This window comes from Primulina eburnea, chromosome 12 (genome assembly GCF_022965805.1).
Source record: "Primulina eburnea isolate SZY01 chromosome 12, ASM2296580v1, whole genome shotgun sequence".
Taxonomy (NCBI): Eukaryota; Viridiplantae; Streptophyta; class Magnoliopsida; order Lamiales; family Gesneriaceae; genus Primulina; species Primulina eburnea.
In genome coordinates this window covers 18,494,364-18,510,872 of record NC_133112.1, presented here as the reverse complement: position 1 = coordinate 18,510,872, position 16,509 = coordinate 18,494,364, and the positions used below count along the sequence as shown (strand labels likewise).

Here is a 16,509-nt window from a genome sequence, read left to right as displayed (position 1 = left end):
GTTGGGAATCTCGGTTCACCTACCCCTCGTTAATCAATTAATTCGTTCGATCGTGATCTACGCTTCCGACAGGATTTCCTAATCTATTGAACACACTCTCTCGAGCTATGCCAAACCAATTCTACTCAATGAAGTAATTAAATATCTTTAATTATTTATCAAGAATGAATCGCATTTCAATTGATGAAATCCCCTAGTTTTCGACCCTAAGGACTATGACTATCGGCACGTATCCAATTTCATATATCTATGTAAATTGTAGATCCGCGAATTCTACTACTCGATCCTATCACTCGTTATTCTCTCGAACTCACTCGTGATATAAAAACGTCGTTAAAGTTAGCTATTCTTTAATGACACGATAAAACAGTAGTAAAATCAAGAATAACGCACAATCAAAATATAAATTAATTCGATTCAACGTTCGGGGTAGGATCCCCTTTAATCCCAACAAATATGAAAGTTTAGCTACTAGAATTCATAATTAAAATAAGCAAAACAATATTTAAATAAAGTAAAATAAACTAGAAATACGAGACATGACTAAATCTGCGAAGAACGATGCCCGGAAACCGTCGAATCTTCAATCCAAGTGCAAAAGCTCTTCCAAACTTGATGACGGCTGCAAAATTATGTCTCCATCCTCCCAAAATCGACCCACCAGCCTTCCATATCAGCCTTCTTCAGAAAATAAGGAAAAGAATCGGCTGAAAAAATCTTGCCAAAAATAGGTGGCGCTCGGGCGGTAGAAAAGTACCGCTCGAGCGCCACACCCTCTGTAATTCTCCTTGGCACATGCAGCATTCGCGCTCGGGCGATAGAAAACTACCGCTCGAGCGCCGACTTTTCTGTCGAAGTTCTTGGGGTGAGTGGTTCTTGCGCTCGGGCGGTAGAAAACTACCGCCCGAGCGCCAACCTTTCTGTTGCCTTGGTCACCTTTCGCGCCCGGGCGGTAGAAAATTACCGCTCGGGCGCCACTCAGTCTGTCTGTTGCCCTCTCATTTGTACACTTTTGCTCCATTTTTTGTTTTCCGGCCACTTTTCCTGCAAATTCATCATGCCGGAGTGAGATATAATAAAATGCAAATGTTTACTCTAAAATGAACAGAATGTGATTGAAATAAACGATGCACCATGCAAACACACACAGACTAATGCAATAAAACACGTAAAAACGACACATATCAATTGACTGTGACAAAATGGATATGATATATGATTATTGGTAATATGGTGAGGGAGAAGACCTCGGAGAAAGCCTGTTTACGGGAAAAGGCCCTAACAGGAGCCCAACGATTGTATTTCCATTTTAAGTCGGTGCCTAGTGCCCGTACCCATGTGGAATGGTGAGTTAAGACTGATCAGTCGACCACATGATACAGCTAGTCACTTTCAAGGATAAAACTTCACCTAAAATGATAAAGGATAAAAAGTTTTACGATTTGACATTTTATGATTTATTTATGCTTACAAGCTTATTTTGTGTAAAAGTATAATTTTTAATGCATGTGCTTGTATAGGCTTTTTTTAAAAAACTTATGTTTAGAACGTGCTGAGTCAATAGACTCACTAGGTTTGAATCTTGCAGGTGAGGATGAGATTGAGGTAGGCGCTCACGCTTGAGTAGATCGAGGCCAGCAGTACACTCCTGAGGGACATTTATTTTCCGCATTATCTTGATAATGGAAGTTTAAAAATAAAATATTTTGTTAATGATTTATTTGAGATTTTCATGCTCTATTTTGAGGTTTGTTTATCTTGTTAAAAGTCGACGTATGATTTTTTGGGTAATTAACGAGTTAGAGATTTTTATGCACTTCAAATTTGTAGATGTTAAATTATTTTGAATTATGTTAAGTTATTTTTTTAAAGATAAATTTCGAAATTATATTTTCAATTTTAAAAAAAAATTAGTAAGATTTTAAGGTTTAAATGTAGTTGACGTTTCACGAAGATATGATATTTGACTTTGACTCCTTGGAATTTACACGGGGTGGCCTTGTCACAACATTACTTGACACGGCAAATGAGTTTAAGGGACTCTCGCAATGATTTGATGAGGCCAATGCAGAAAAACAAGACTTGAAAAACAAGTTAACTCTCTCTAGCTGTTCAAAACAAAAGGAGGTTGACATTTTGAAATCAAGTTAATTCTGCTAGCGACTGAGAATGATGACTTACGAAGATTATTCCATGCCACTTTGAAAGAAAACAAACGGTTGATAAACGTAGTCAACTCATGGAATAAGTCATCTGCTTCCCTTGAAAATATGCATGAGATGCAAAAACTAGCCGGGGTATAGAACTGGGCTCGATAATAATATCAATGATTGTAGCACTTCTGAGGCACTAACTCAACCGCTACTAGAAAAAGACAGTTTGAAATCAATTGAATTTGTCAGATCTAGTACGGTATATGAACATGATGAGCCTGAAGTCCAAATAAATCAAAATGTAAATTTAGAAAACAATGGAAGGCACCATGGTCTAGGATATGTCGAATCTGAGAGTGAGAAATCCAACCGATCTTGGCTTAGATTCATGCCAAATCCAACCGCTCACAACAGTTTGGATTGGTCTCGCAGAAAAACAAGTTCAACAAGACATCACTCAAAAGAAATGAGCCCTAACCGATGCTATAATGGCCAACCTGTTCCAAGGAGATATAGATTGAGTGACAAGGACAAAAGGCCAAGACAAAATACTGCAAAAAAAGAACATTTCACACACCACCTGATTATGCACATAACCGCATCCATTATGGGACACATAATGGAGTGTCCCTCAGGATAATCCAAGTGTGGATCTCGAAGGGTCTAATCAGTTCAGGACTCGAATAGATATGGGTACCTAGATCTTATTTCAATAATTTCAGGTATGAAAGAAGAAGAACGTAGAAGAATCCACTTGGTTCTTAGACAGTGGCTGCTCCAGACACATGACAGATATATACAAATTTTATTAGAAGTCCTTGATTACCAAGGACCAAGAATCACTTTTTGTGATAATTCTAAATGTAAAGCAGTGTGTAAAGTTAAGATTACCCATTGAAAAATAATTATCAAAGATGTACTCCAAGTCGAAAATTTGTGTTACAATTTGATTAGCATAAGTCAACTATGTGACAACGGTTACACCGTTGAGTTTCACAAGCACACCTGCACGGTTAAATCTGCAGCTGGCAATATTATGTTTAATGGTCTTAGATAACAGAATACATATAAGGTGAGATGGAATGTTGACAACTTAAATGCACCTACTTTTTTGATCGCCTTAAATGGAAATTAAAATTTGTTATGACATTAACGGCTTAATCGCCTTAATTTCAAGTCTATTGCCACTATTAGCAAGTTTAAGTTGGTATCTAGTTTGCCTAACATCGATTTTGCAAAAGATAGAATCTGCAATGCTTCTCAAATAGGTAAACATGTTCGATCAACCTTCAAGAATAAAGGAAGGAACTAATCAGCTCAATGTTTGGAACTATTTCACATGGATTTGTTTGGACCCATACCAGTAATGAGTTTAAGGGGGAAGAAATATACCCTAGTGGTAATCGATGATTTCTCCCGATTCACGTGGGTAATAATTTTGAGTTCCAAGGATCAAACCGCTGCCCAACTTATCAAAATTCTCAACAGATTTCAAAATGAAGAACTGCAGTGATGGACATGATAAGGAGTGATAAAGAAACTGCATTCTTGAACCAACTTCTAACATCCTATCTTGAGAATCATTGTATCAAGCATGAGCACACTATGTGAAATGACATTTTACTTCGCCAGACATTACTTCGGTAAAAATAAATTACGAAGTAATACGTTACCAATAACTTCATTAATAACACAAGCGAAGTAAAATAATATATTTTACTTCGGTTGTGTAAAAACACGGGCTTCACTTAAATTTTTTTTTTATTTTACTTCGGCATATTATTTTTGATGAAGTAACAAACCAATAAAAAAAGGTCTTACTGAAGTAAAAAACTGAACCGATAAATTTTATTAATTTAATATCGAATTTGAGCGACGGTTAAAGAAGAACCCGTCGCGATATTATAAATCAGCGACGGTTTAAATTCAACCGTCGCTAAAAATAGCGACGGATTGGCTTAAACCATCGCCGATCTGAAACACAAGCGAAGTAAATAGATGAGCCGATAAGTTCTACGTAGGTTCTCAACTAAGTAAAGAGGTTGTGCCTGTCTGAGAGGTAAACAAGTCACTTCGTTCTTTCCTCTTAAATTTCTGTCGTTCCCGTCTGCCTTACGCCCATCTCTTTCTATTGTCCTGTGTGCGACTCAATCTCTTTTGCTACTCTCCTTCGCCTCGGAAAGCGATATTTGGGTGTGTGTTTGCCTTGGACTTGCTCGAATATGGTTTTCGACTTGTGTTAATTTCGTTACCCAGCGCGTTCTTCCTTCTTAATATTTTTATTTTAGCGTTGCATAAATTCGAGATTATGTGCTTATATGTTTTCCTCTGTTCTACTCATATGTTTAGGGTTTTGAAGCACCGGTTTCCATTTTGCTGTGGAGTGGAAGAGAAAAATAAGTAAGTTAATCCTACTGCTGGCTTGCTCCTAAAATGAACTACTTTGGTATATGATTTGGTTTGGTGTTCTGCTTGTGTTACTTCCTCTACCCGACGTGTGCGTCCCTTAAAATTTTTTGCACTTAGTGTTGCATTATATATTCTGTGCTTATATGTTTTCCTACCAATGTCGTTGTATTCGAGATTCTGTGCATTATGATTTGGTTTGGTGTTCTGCTGCGTTGTTCCTAAAATGCACCTCCTTTGTATATTATTTTGTTCTGCTGCCTTGTTCCTAAAATGCACCTCCTAATTTTTAAATATCAGTCATAAAAGTTAGACATATATGCTTCAGTTTTAAAAACACAGATATGCAGAAGCCCATATCTCCAAATTAACCATGCTTTCTTGTACTAATTTTTTTTTTATATATCCGAGATAAACTAAAATATGTTTATTCAGAATTCAGAAACATATAGCTGGCGCCCATATCTCCAAATTAACCATGCTTTCTTGTACTAAATATCTTATCATTTCGAGTTTTAAGAGATAAAAGAAACATTATTTGATGTTATTAAAATAATAAGCTTCCCTACAGCTAAGCTAGCAAGGGTCCAACAGAATGGACAAAAGAGAGTGTGAGAAGAGACAGCCCGAAGAACCTTGTAGCTTGTCATCTACCATAGTCTCTTTGATTCTTCGATCGTCTAGTTTTTTTTTTTTAATTTTAATCTCTAGTCGTTTAGTTAAACAGGGAAAGCTAGCATGCCTTTAATATATTAGTAATATATATTATACAGAAAATATATTATTATACGGTGATACACACACACAAAAGTGTATATTTGTGTGACAGATTTTTCTAGGTTTAAGAGCATGTGTTTTAAGTTGTCTTTCCTAGAAAATATCGCTTTGTTATTATATAACTATGATTAGCATATTATATATATATATATATATATATATATATATATATATATATATATATATATATATATATATAAAAAGAGAGATTGCATCCGCAATGGTCGTGCATGTGTGGACTGAGGAGGTGGTGGGGTTCATCGAGGACGGGATCCCAAAGATATGTTGAAATTATGAAAAAAAATAAATTAATTGCCAGGAACTAATTTGAATTTTATAGAAGGGGTTTGAAGTCTTTATTTTGCTTGTAAAGGTTTTTAAGCTAATTGTTATTGATCTGTAAAATTCGCCTTCGTTGTGTTTGAGGAAATAAACCATTTAAGTTATTTTATTGTTTTTTTATTTTTCTTAAGGAAAATGTATAACTTTTTCTTTTTTCGGAATCGGCATGATTTGTGTACTAATTTTTCTGATTAAAATGTCTACTTACCAATGTTGCTTTATTTTCATCAATAGGTAGTCTTCTTTCGTTTTTTTTGTGTTCGACAAATTAAATTGAAAATGACATTTAAATGTAATATTTTCAGGTTTAGATTAAATTTATTGTTATATATTTCTGGTATTTTGTTGTATTGAAATTGATAAATCTTGGATTCACTTGGATAGAAGGTCAAAACAGTACGAGGAGGGTGTGGAACTGTTTATCAGAGGTTGTTTAGAGAAATCTCATATTGACCCCAATTTAATTCATTGTCCTTGTTGCAAATGTAAAAATCTTAAAAAAAGATCAGCTAAGTCCATTCGAGAGCATCTTTATTTCCATGGTTTTAGTCAAAATTATGTGAATTGGATTTGCCACGGTGAGTCTGCTGAAAGTGACAAAGTAAAATGGAGCACGAACAAGGAGCCAATTGGTAAGTATCACGGAAACTTTGAAACCACTAATATGTGTGAGGCAGCATATGATAACTATACAGAAAATCCAGAAGCGTTTATGGAATTTTTGGAGGAAGCAGAGAAACCTTTGTATAATGGATGTAAGCGTTACACAAAGTTGAGTGCAATTGTGAAACTATACAACACCAAAGCAAAGCATGGGATGAGTGACGCTCTATTTTCCGATCTACTAATGGATTTTGGGGATATGCTACCAGATAATCACAACCTGCCAACCAAAATGTATGATGTAAAAAAGACATTGAGTTGTTTGGCGTTGAGTCATGAAAAGATTCATGCTTGTTCCAATGATTGCATTCTTTATAGGAAACAATATAAAGATTGCGTAAACTGCACTAAATGTGGCTTGTCACGGTGGAAGCTAAGCAAGAAGAACGTTGAGAAGAAAGGTGTTCCTGCAAAGGTGTTGTGGTATTTCTCTCCCATACCAAGATTTAAGCGCATGTTTAAATCTCTATATACCTCCAAAAATTTAACATGGCATGCAGAAACCACAGGAGTTCCCGGTCAGTTGCGTCATCCAGCTGATTCACCATCTTGGAAGTTGGTGGATCATATGTGGCCCGACTTCGAAAGTGAACCAAGAAATCTTCGCCTTGCACTTGCAGCTGATGGCATTAATCCTTATAGCAACCTTAGTAGTCGGTACAGTTGCTGGCCAATTATGTTGGTCACCTATAATCTGCCTCCAAACATGTGTATGAAGAGAAAATTCATCATGCTAACTATGCTCATTTCAGGGCCTAAACAGCCAGGAAACGATATAGATGTCTATCTTGATGTGTTAGTTGAAGATTTGCAACGACTGTGGGATGGAGTTGATGGTGTGTATGATGCTTATCGAAGACAATTTTGCACTCTTAAAGCAGTCTTACTATGGACCATCAATGACTTTCCAGTCTATGGTAACCTTAGTGGATGTACTACACATGGTTATTATGCATGCCCAGTATGCAAAGAAGATACTTGTGCAAAGCATTTGGAAAATGGGAAGAAAATGTCATTTGTTGGTCATAGACGATTCCTACCACGGTTTCATCCATATCGGAGGCAAATGAAAGAGTTCGATGGTATGGAAGAACATGGAGAATCATCTACACCATTATCTGGAGTTTCTTTATTTGACAAACTTTCTGAAATAAGATGTGTTTTTGGAAAGAAGATTAGTGTGAAAGGTAAAAAGAGAAAGAATGCAAAGGACAATAATTTGGAAGATAGTAAAGAAGAAAAAGATTTTGGATCAACAGATTTCAGAAAATGTTGGAAGAAGAAATCAATTTTTTTCAATCTTCCTTATTGGAAACACCTGCATGTTAGGCATTGTCTCGATGTGATGCACATAGAGAAAAATGTCTTCGAATCTCTCGTTAATACTTTGATGAATGTTAAAGGAAAAACCAAGGAAAATGTGGCAGCTAGGTTGGACATGGTTCAAATGGGAGTTAGGCCTGAATTGGCACCTAAATTTGGTGAAAAAAGAACATATCTTCCTCCTGCTACATGCTCATTCACAAAAAAAGAAAAGTTACAAGTTTGTCAGTCGATAATGGATATAAAAGTCCCAGAAGGTTTCTCATCGAACCTGAAAAATCTTGTGTCCTTGTCTAAGTTGAAATTGATTGGCTTGAAATCTCATGATTGTCATGTTCTAATGCAGCATTTCCTGCCAATACTCATACATGATGCATTACCAAAACATGTTAGATATGCTATTATAAGACTATGCTTCTTCTTCAAAGATATTTGTTGCAAGGTGATAGATGTAGCCAAGTTAGATAAGCTGCAATCTGACTTGGTTGTTACACTCTGCTTATTGGAGCAGTATTTCCCCCCTTCTTTCTTCGATGTCATGCTTCACTTAACAGTTCATCTTGTTCGAGAAGTTCGATTATGTGGACCAGTGTACTTCCGGTGGATGTACCCGTTCGAAAGATCCATGAAGGTGCTTAAGAGTTATGTAGGCAGTCGTAAACATCCTGAAGGTTGCATTGTGCAGAGATATTCAGCCGAAGAAGCAATTGAGTTTTGTTCGGAATACCTAAATGACCTTGATCCTATTGGGTTGCCTCAATCAAATCTTGATCCCAAATCAAACATTGTAGCCTGCAAAACACCAATTGTAGTGCCACAAGTTGACCTTCAACAAGCACATTTGACTGTGCTGGAAAATACAGAAGAAGTATCTCCATACGTTATGTAAGTGTATTGCATTATTCTATAATTCTGCACCCATGTGATTGTCAATATTTAATATCCAACACAAATTGCTATATAAATATTTCCACAGTGAACATAAATATTTCCTGAAGTCAATGTTTCCGAAAAAAGAGAAAGATGAAAGGTGGATACAAGATGCTCACAATAAGAAGTTCATTGACTGGTTTCGTGCAAAGGTTAGGTGGATAAATCTGCTTTATGCATTTTGCGGTGAACAGTTTGGAGCAAGTATTTTAATCACCCTATTCTAATTGTATAAATGTCAGGTGGATGCTGAAATAGATAGCTGCAATGGTGGAACGACATCAACATTGACATGGCTGGCTCATGGTCCACGTGGGCAAGTCATTAAGTATAGCAGTTACGTGATAAATGGCAATTTATACCAAACAAAAGCACGGGATGATGAGAGAGTTTGCCAAAACAGTGGGGTTTCTCTAGTTGCTACCACCATGCTTGTCTGTAGTGCCAAAGATAAGAATCCCTTGATGACTGATGTGACTTTCTATGGAGTGATTGAAGAAATATGGGAGTTGGACTATCATCAATTTCAAGTTCCTCTTTTCAAGTGTGCGTGGGTTGCAAATGACAAAGGAGTTATCAACAATGATGAATGTGGATTCACCTTGGTCAATATGAACAAAATAGGGCACAAGAATGACTCATTTGTCCTTGCAAGTCAAGTCAATCAAGTCTTTTATATTGATGACCCATTACAAAAAGGGTGGTCAATTGTACTCCCTGTGCCAAATCGATGTTACGAGGGAGATGATGATGGTTGGACTAGTATTCCTGATTCTCGACCAATTGATGATGTTAATACTCATTGTATTCCGGCTCATGAAAGTTACTTTAGATCAGAAACTGAGGGTGGCTGGGAAACGAACAAGAAAAAATGATGTGTTTCACTTTCATGTCATGTTTTTTGTTATGCTATAAACATAACCTTATTGCTATTATTTATGTCATGTTTATTATTTATGCCAGGTTTCTACAAGTCATATTTATTATTTATGTTATTATTGTTTGTGTTATTATTTATTTCATGTTTATACATGTCTTATTAGAATTATTGTTTATGTTATTTTAATGGTTAATGTTATTGTGTAGGTTTTAACATTTGTGTCATTAATGTAAATATGTAGAAAAAGGCTCAATGGGTCGTAAAAAAAAGGGCACAAATGCTACAGTTGAGATGATACAAGGAGTACATGATGATAAGCTAAAGGAAGTTACTAATGCAGAGCACCCTATACTTACTGATGAAGAAGAACATCCTGTAGATGTGCAGAGGAACAAGCGAGGCCCTACGTTGATGGGTAAACTAATTGCTACTGCCAGATGGGGGGAAAAAGCGAAGATTGATTATGATGACAGGGGGCGGCCAATGCAAATGGAAGGGCTTTACAATCATACATTGTTTCTATTGCTAGAGCCATGGTGCCAATCAGTATAAAGTCATGGCCTGAAGTTCTAGAAACCATAAAACAAAAACTGTGGGAAGAGATTTCGCTAAGTACAAGCTTCAATTTGAATTTACAATCATACTTGCACCTCAAAATAATCTTTTTTGTTGCAGAATGTCTTTGAACTAGCGCCTGAAAGTCAGTATGCTGTGATGAATTCAGCATCTCAGAAGTGGAGAGATTTCAAAAACAAATTGAATAGTAGATTTTTTTGGCCGAACAAAGATAATCCTGAAAAGTTGATTTCTCCACCAAGTCAGTATTAACTTCCACTAGCGGATTGGAAAGAATTTGTGGATGCGAGACTGGATCCATCATGGGAGGTACTTTAATAATTGATATGTTTCCTCACGAATGTATTAAATTCAATACTTAACTGAGCCAACATAATGATGCAGGTTACTCATGAAAAACAAAAACAACGGACCATGCATTGTAAATATCACCACAGAATGTCTCGCAAGTGTGGGGACCCAGACGTTAATCAAGTTCTTAATCATCTTTGGGACTAATTAATCAATTATAAAACAGGGTCTAAAAATTTGGGACTAATTAATCAATTATAAAACAGGGTCTAAAATTTTTTTTTTTTTTAAATGCGGAACGTAGTGAAATCAAACCATATATACATATCAGTATATAAAATACAAGTCTTGTATCACAAACATTTATTCAAACTAGGGTTTGACAACTACTATCAAGTGTTCAACCCTCTCTCTAGTCCAAGTCCGGCGCCACCACTCTAATCACGATCTCTCTCTTCATCTCCTGGACCCTGATCTTGTCCCACTTGTTGTCAAGTACACATACAGACAAGAAAACAGCCGGATAAACCGGTGAGAATATACTCCCAGTATAAATCAACGAAACATGCAATCATATAATATAAAGCATGTAATCAGGTAACAGATATATGTAACAAAGTCTGAAACATAATCAATATCAAACTGTCGACAATACTCGTAGCTACATCATTCAGACTAGACTCAGTCCTAGTCTAGGGATCCCGATTCCAGAAGTTGGCATGCGTATATCGACAAGCAGTAATAGAAAAGACTCCAGTTTTATCCACGCCGATATGGTATCGATCAACAGTAATAGAAAAGACTCCAGTTCTATTCACATCGATACGGTATCGATTACCAGTAATAGAGGAAGCTATTATTCAATCCACATCAATATAGTACCGATTAACAGTAATAGAAGCAACTCTAATTCTATCCACATCTATATGACATCAATTAACAGTAATAGAAGAGCTACTAATCTATCCACATCGATACAATACTGATTAACAGTAATAGGAATAGCCACCATCCTATCCACATCGATAGCCAAACATCCAGTGACAGTCTTTGGCACAACCGCCAATACACCATCTTATGACATCGTGCAATGTGCCCGTGGTGATTCCACCACTAACGGCACTTCTGTCATAAGACTACTCGTCTAATACCTGCTGTCTAACATCAAGAGAACAAGTATATCAATCAACTCAATGCAATAAAGTAAAGTATGTGATTTAGGGAAACCCAAGTCTAAACCGACTCAAGTCCATCTCCCAATACCACATTGACTTATACCTTTCCTTCGTCGGTTTCTGGCTCAGTCAAAGTTCTGAACTCACAATCTGTCTGGTACTGACAATATCAATAATCTCATATCAATATACTAGTCAATTCCATAACAATCTGATCAATCTGGATTTAATTCAAAATGAACGGTATAACGGTACAATTTTAATATCCCCGTCAATACCAATTCACCAGATAACAGTTACAATCTATAACTCATATCCAATACAATTCGTAATCCAATCCTGATTTAAATCTGTCCGGTATAACTCAATATACCCTAACAATTCATAACAATTCCATAACCAGTCCGTTTCTAAATCTGACTTCGCTTCTATGATGTCTAACATATCCAGAACATCATATATGAATTATATCAAATTCCTACAACATAATATTTTCAAATGACACCAGAAATCAATAAAACTTACGTCCAGTAGTAGCTGTCGACGAGAGGAGTACGGTACTATGTTCGGATTTAATTTCTGATATACAATTCTTTCAAAACCACAAATTGAGCACACGAAGAAAACTTGAAAAGCTACTCTCGGTTCTCGGCTAATTTATCTGAAATGGTGTTAGCAATTAACACTTTAATATATATCACATGCATGGCCAAGTACGTGGCCTCCTCTCAATTTTCTCCCAATTCTCTCAAAAATTACGAAAATGCCATTGCCAATAATTACGAAAATGCCATTGCCATCCAATAATTACGAAAATGCCATCCCAATAATTTAAATCAAATATTTTTATTTTCGGGGTCTCCCAAAATGATAACATCTCGGGCCTTACAATTCTCTCCCTCTAAGACATGATTTCGTCCTCGAAATCTCAAGCAATCATATCCTATGCAATCATATCAGAAACTGAAATAGTAAACTCACATCAGTGGAATAACTCTGGGAATTCCTGTCTCATATCAGATTCAGTCTCCCAAGTAGCTTCTTCGATACCATGACGAGTCCATTGCACTTTCACAAGTGGAATCATTTTTGTTCTAAGCTGTTTTTCTTTACGATCGATAATCCGAATCGGTTTCTCGACATAACTCAATGTCTCATCCAGCTCAGTCTCGTCTGGCGGAATCACGTGAGAATCATCGGGGAGATATTTCTGCAGCATAGATACATGAAAACATCATGTATTCCAGATAATGAAGGCGGCAAGGCAAGTCGATAGGCACGATCTCCTATCTTCTCGAGAATCTCATACGGACCGACATATCGTGGAGACAATTTCCCTTTCTTGCCAAATCTGACAACTCCTCTGAAAGGTGAAATTTTCAAAAATACTCGGTCTCCAGCCTCAAATACCAACGGTCGTCGTCTGAGGTTGGCATATTTTGCTTGTCTGTCCTGTGCTGCCTTCATTTTCTTCTGAATCAGCTTAACTTTCTCAGTCATATCTCTGATCATGTCAGGTCCAATCTCAGGAACTTCAGAGATATCATCCCAATAAAGAGGGGATCTGTATTTCTTTCCGTACAACGCTTTGAATGAAGCCATCTCAATACTCGTTTGATAGCTATTGTTGTACGAAAATTCGCAAAGAGGCAATACATCTTGCCAGTTAGTACTAAAATCAAGTACTACAGCTCTCAGCATATCTTCTAAAGTCTGAATTGTCCGTTCTGACTGTCCGTCAGTCTGTGGATGATATGCGATACTTAGATATAACTTCGTACCAAGAGCTTGCTGCAAACTCTGCCAGAAGTGTAAAGTAAACCGAGGATCACGATCTGAAACAATCGACTTCGGCACTCCGTGCAGTCTTACTACTTCCTTGACATAGATATCGGCCATCTGATCATATCTATACGTCATCTTGTATGGAATAAAACATGCAGATTTGGTCAATCGGTCAATCACGACCCAAATTGCATCACAACCTCGGGAGGAACGTGGTAACTGTGTCACAAAGTCCATGGAAATGTGATCACATTTCCATTCAGAAATCGACAAACTCTGTAACAATCCTCCTGGTTTCTTCCGTTCAGCCTTCAAATGTTGGTAATTCAGACATTTGGCTACAAATTTAGTCACATCAGCTTTCATTTGTTTCCACCAATACTGTGTCTTTAAATCATTATACATTTTCCTGCCACCAGGATGAACGCTAAAACGACTGTTGTGCGCTTCTGTCAGTATTCAGTGTTTGAACTCTGAAACATTTGGCACAACAATACGATTATTCACATACAAAACACCATTTCGAACCTGATATTCTGATCGATGTCCAGCTCTGACCATTGCAATCGAATTCTGTACATTCTGATCAACTTTCTGAGCTTCTTTAATTTTCAAAAGCAGCTCTGGTTCAGCTCGAATAGCACATAATCTCAGAGGTTGACGATCTGTCTCAAATACTAATCCAGACAAACAGCAGTCTTTTATCAAATTTGAGACACCTATCGTCGATAAGGATAGTTCACATACCTTTCGACTTAGTGCATCAGCTGCTGCATTGGACTTTCCTGGATAATATTTAATCTCACAATCAAAGTCTTTCAAAAATCCAGCCATCTTCGCTGTCTCAAATTCAATTCAGATTGTGAAAACAGATATTTCAAGCTTTTATGATCAGAATATATTTCGAATTTCTCACCGTACAAATAATGTCGCCATATCTTCAGTGCAAAGACTATGGCTGCCAATTCAAGATCATGAATTGGATATCAAGTTTCATGGGGTTTCAGCTGTCTTGAGGCATAAGCAATCACATGCCCTCGCTGCATCAAAACACAACCCAATCCTCGGTGAGATGCATCACAATAAACGACAAAATCACCAGTACTCGAAGGAATCGTTAATACAGGCGCACTGGTCAATCTTTTCTTTAGTTCAAGAAAACTGATCTCACAGTCTTCAGACCAGACAAATGGAGCATTTTTCTGAGTCAACTGTGTAATCGGTTTGGCAATGCTCGAGAAATCTTTAATAAAACGTCGGTAATATCCTGCCAAACCCATAAAGCTACGAATCTCTGGTACAGATGTAGGTCTCGGCCAAGAAATCACTGCCTCAACCTTACTGGGATCAACTGATATACCATCTCCTGATATAATGTGACCCAAAAACACTACCTGTTTCAACCAAAATTCGCATTTTGACAGTTTCGCATACAACTTTTCAGCCCTCAGAATTCTTAATACAGTCCTCAGATGATCAGCATGCTCAATCATATTCTTCGAATAAATCAATATATCATCAATGAATATGATAACAAAATCATCCAAGTATTTCTGAAAGACGCGGTTCATCAATCCCATAAATACCGCCGGTGCATTAGTCAAACCGAAAGGTATGACAATAAATTCATAATGTCCATACCTGGTTCTAAATGCAGTCTTTGAGATATCAGACTCCCTGACTCTCAATTGATGGTATCCCGATCTCAAGTCAATCTTGGAATACACAGATGAACCTTGCAATTGATCAAACAAATCGTCAATCCGTGGCAACGGATATTTATTCTTTATTGTTGCTTTGTTCAATTGCCTGTAGTCGATACAAAGTCTCATCGACCCATGTTTCTTCCTTACGAACAGTACTGGAGCACCCCAAGGAGATACACTAGGTCTAATGTAACCCTTGGCCAGTAAATCCTCCAACTGTTCTTTCAACTCTTTTAACTCGATCGGTGCCATCCGGTATGGAGTTCTCGAAATCGGAACTGTTCCTGGCATTAACTCAATGCTGAAGTCTATCTCTCGAATCGGAGGCAATCCAGGTATCTCATCTGGAAAGACATCAGCAAACTCACACACCACTGGCAAATCCGCCAATGATGGGCTCGATTTCAGTAAGTCAACTGAATATACCAGGAATCCATCCGCTCCCTTCTGCAATAATCGAGTCATATTCATTGTAGATATCAAAGGAATTCTAGCACGAGAACCCTTACCATAAAATTTCCACTCCTCAGCCATTTCAGGTCTGAATCGTACAATCTTGTGAAAACAATAAACTGTAGCTCTGTACTTGGTTAATGTATCAATACCAATAATACAATCAAAGTTAAATATTCCAAGCACAATACAGTCTAACTTAATCGTATGTCCATCGTGCTGCAGTCTACAAGGTTTCACAGATTTCACTGATATCAAACATGTTCCTAACGGAGAAGAAACAGACACTACCGCAGACAATGACTCAATAGGTAATGCATGACTCAATGCAAATCTCTCGGAAATAAAAGTATGCGATGCACCAGTGTCAATCAGCACATATGCAGGATAACCAGAAATAAAACAGTTACCTGCCACAACATCATCAGGTGCATCCTGTGCTTGCTCCTCAGTCAACGCAAATAGTCGGGTCCTGCTGTCGAGGAGGCTGGTTCGCTGTCTGGCTCCCTCCCGGCCTCTGCTGTGACTGAGTAGACAGTGCTGGCTGAAAAGAATGAACGGCAGAAGATCGTCTTCCTGTCTGAGCCGCTGATCCAGACGACTCAGCAGCCTGAGATCCCTGGGCACCACGCTGTGGACACACTTGGGCAAAGTGTTCATGCTGCTTACAAATGCGGCAATTGCCGAACACTCCTCGGCACTGCTCGGTGGAATGCTTCCCTCCATAAGTGCTACAGTAGGGTCCTGTGTAACACTGGCCCTGACCAGTCTGTCTAGAGCCACTCGAACTGGATGAACTACTTCCAGCTTTCTTGAATTTCTTCCCCTTAGCTTTTAGGAAGTCTTTCTTCCCACTGCCACTGCCGCTCTCAAATCGGGGAGCTGGTGGAGGCAGCTGTGATCTCGGTGCTGAAGGCACAAACGAAGCCTCTTTCTATCTTATCAATCCGGCTTCGGCTCCCTTAGCTCGGTTCAGAGCATCAGTGAAATTGTTTGGCCTTCCGGTATTCACCAAGGTAAAAATTTCAGGATTTAGACCATTTATGAAC

At 37.7% G+C, this 16,509-nt stretch overlaps 1 protein-coding gene across 1 annotated transcript; it reads left to right on the top strand.

The window, feature by feature from the left end:
- The first annotated feature begins 6,342 nt into the window (after nucleotides 1–6,342).
- On the top strand, nucleotides 6,343–9,469 carry LOC140806713 (uncharacterized). Its single transcript, XM_073163253.1, has 3 exons — nucleotides 6,343–8,549; nucleotides 8,641–8,746; nucleotides 8,837–9,469. Exons 1-3 carry the CDS (start codon nucleotides 6,343–6,345, stop codon nucleotides 9,467–9,469), a joined length of 2,946 nt encoding a protein of 981 aa, XP_073019354.1.
- Nucleotides 9,470–16,509: the final 7,040 nt, after the last annotated feature.

Bases quoted from the DNA above. Each gene is read 5' to 3' on its own strand.
- LOC140806713 (XM_073163253.1), top strand. From the start codon at position 6,343: ATGTGTGAGGCAGCATATGATAACTATACAGAAAATCCAGAAGCGTTT. The intron at 8,550-8,640 runs GTAAGTGTATTG...ATATTTCCACAG, and splicing joins GAAGTATCTCCATACGTTAT to TGAACATAAATATTTCCTGA. The intron at 8,747-8,836 runs GTTAGGTGGATA...TATAAATGTCAG, and splicing joins TTGACTGGTTTCGTGCAAAG to GTGGATGCTGAAATAGATAG.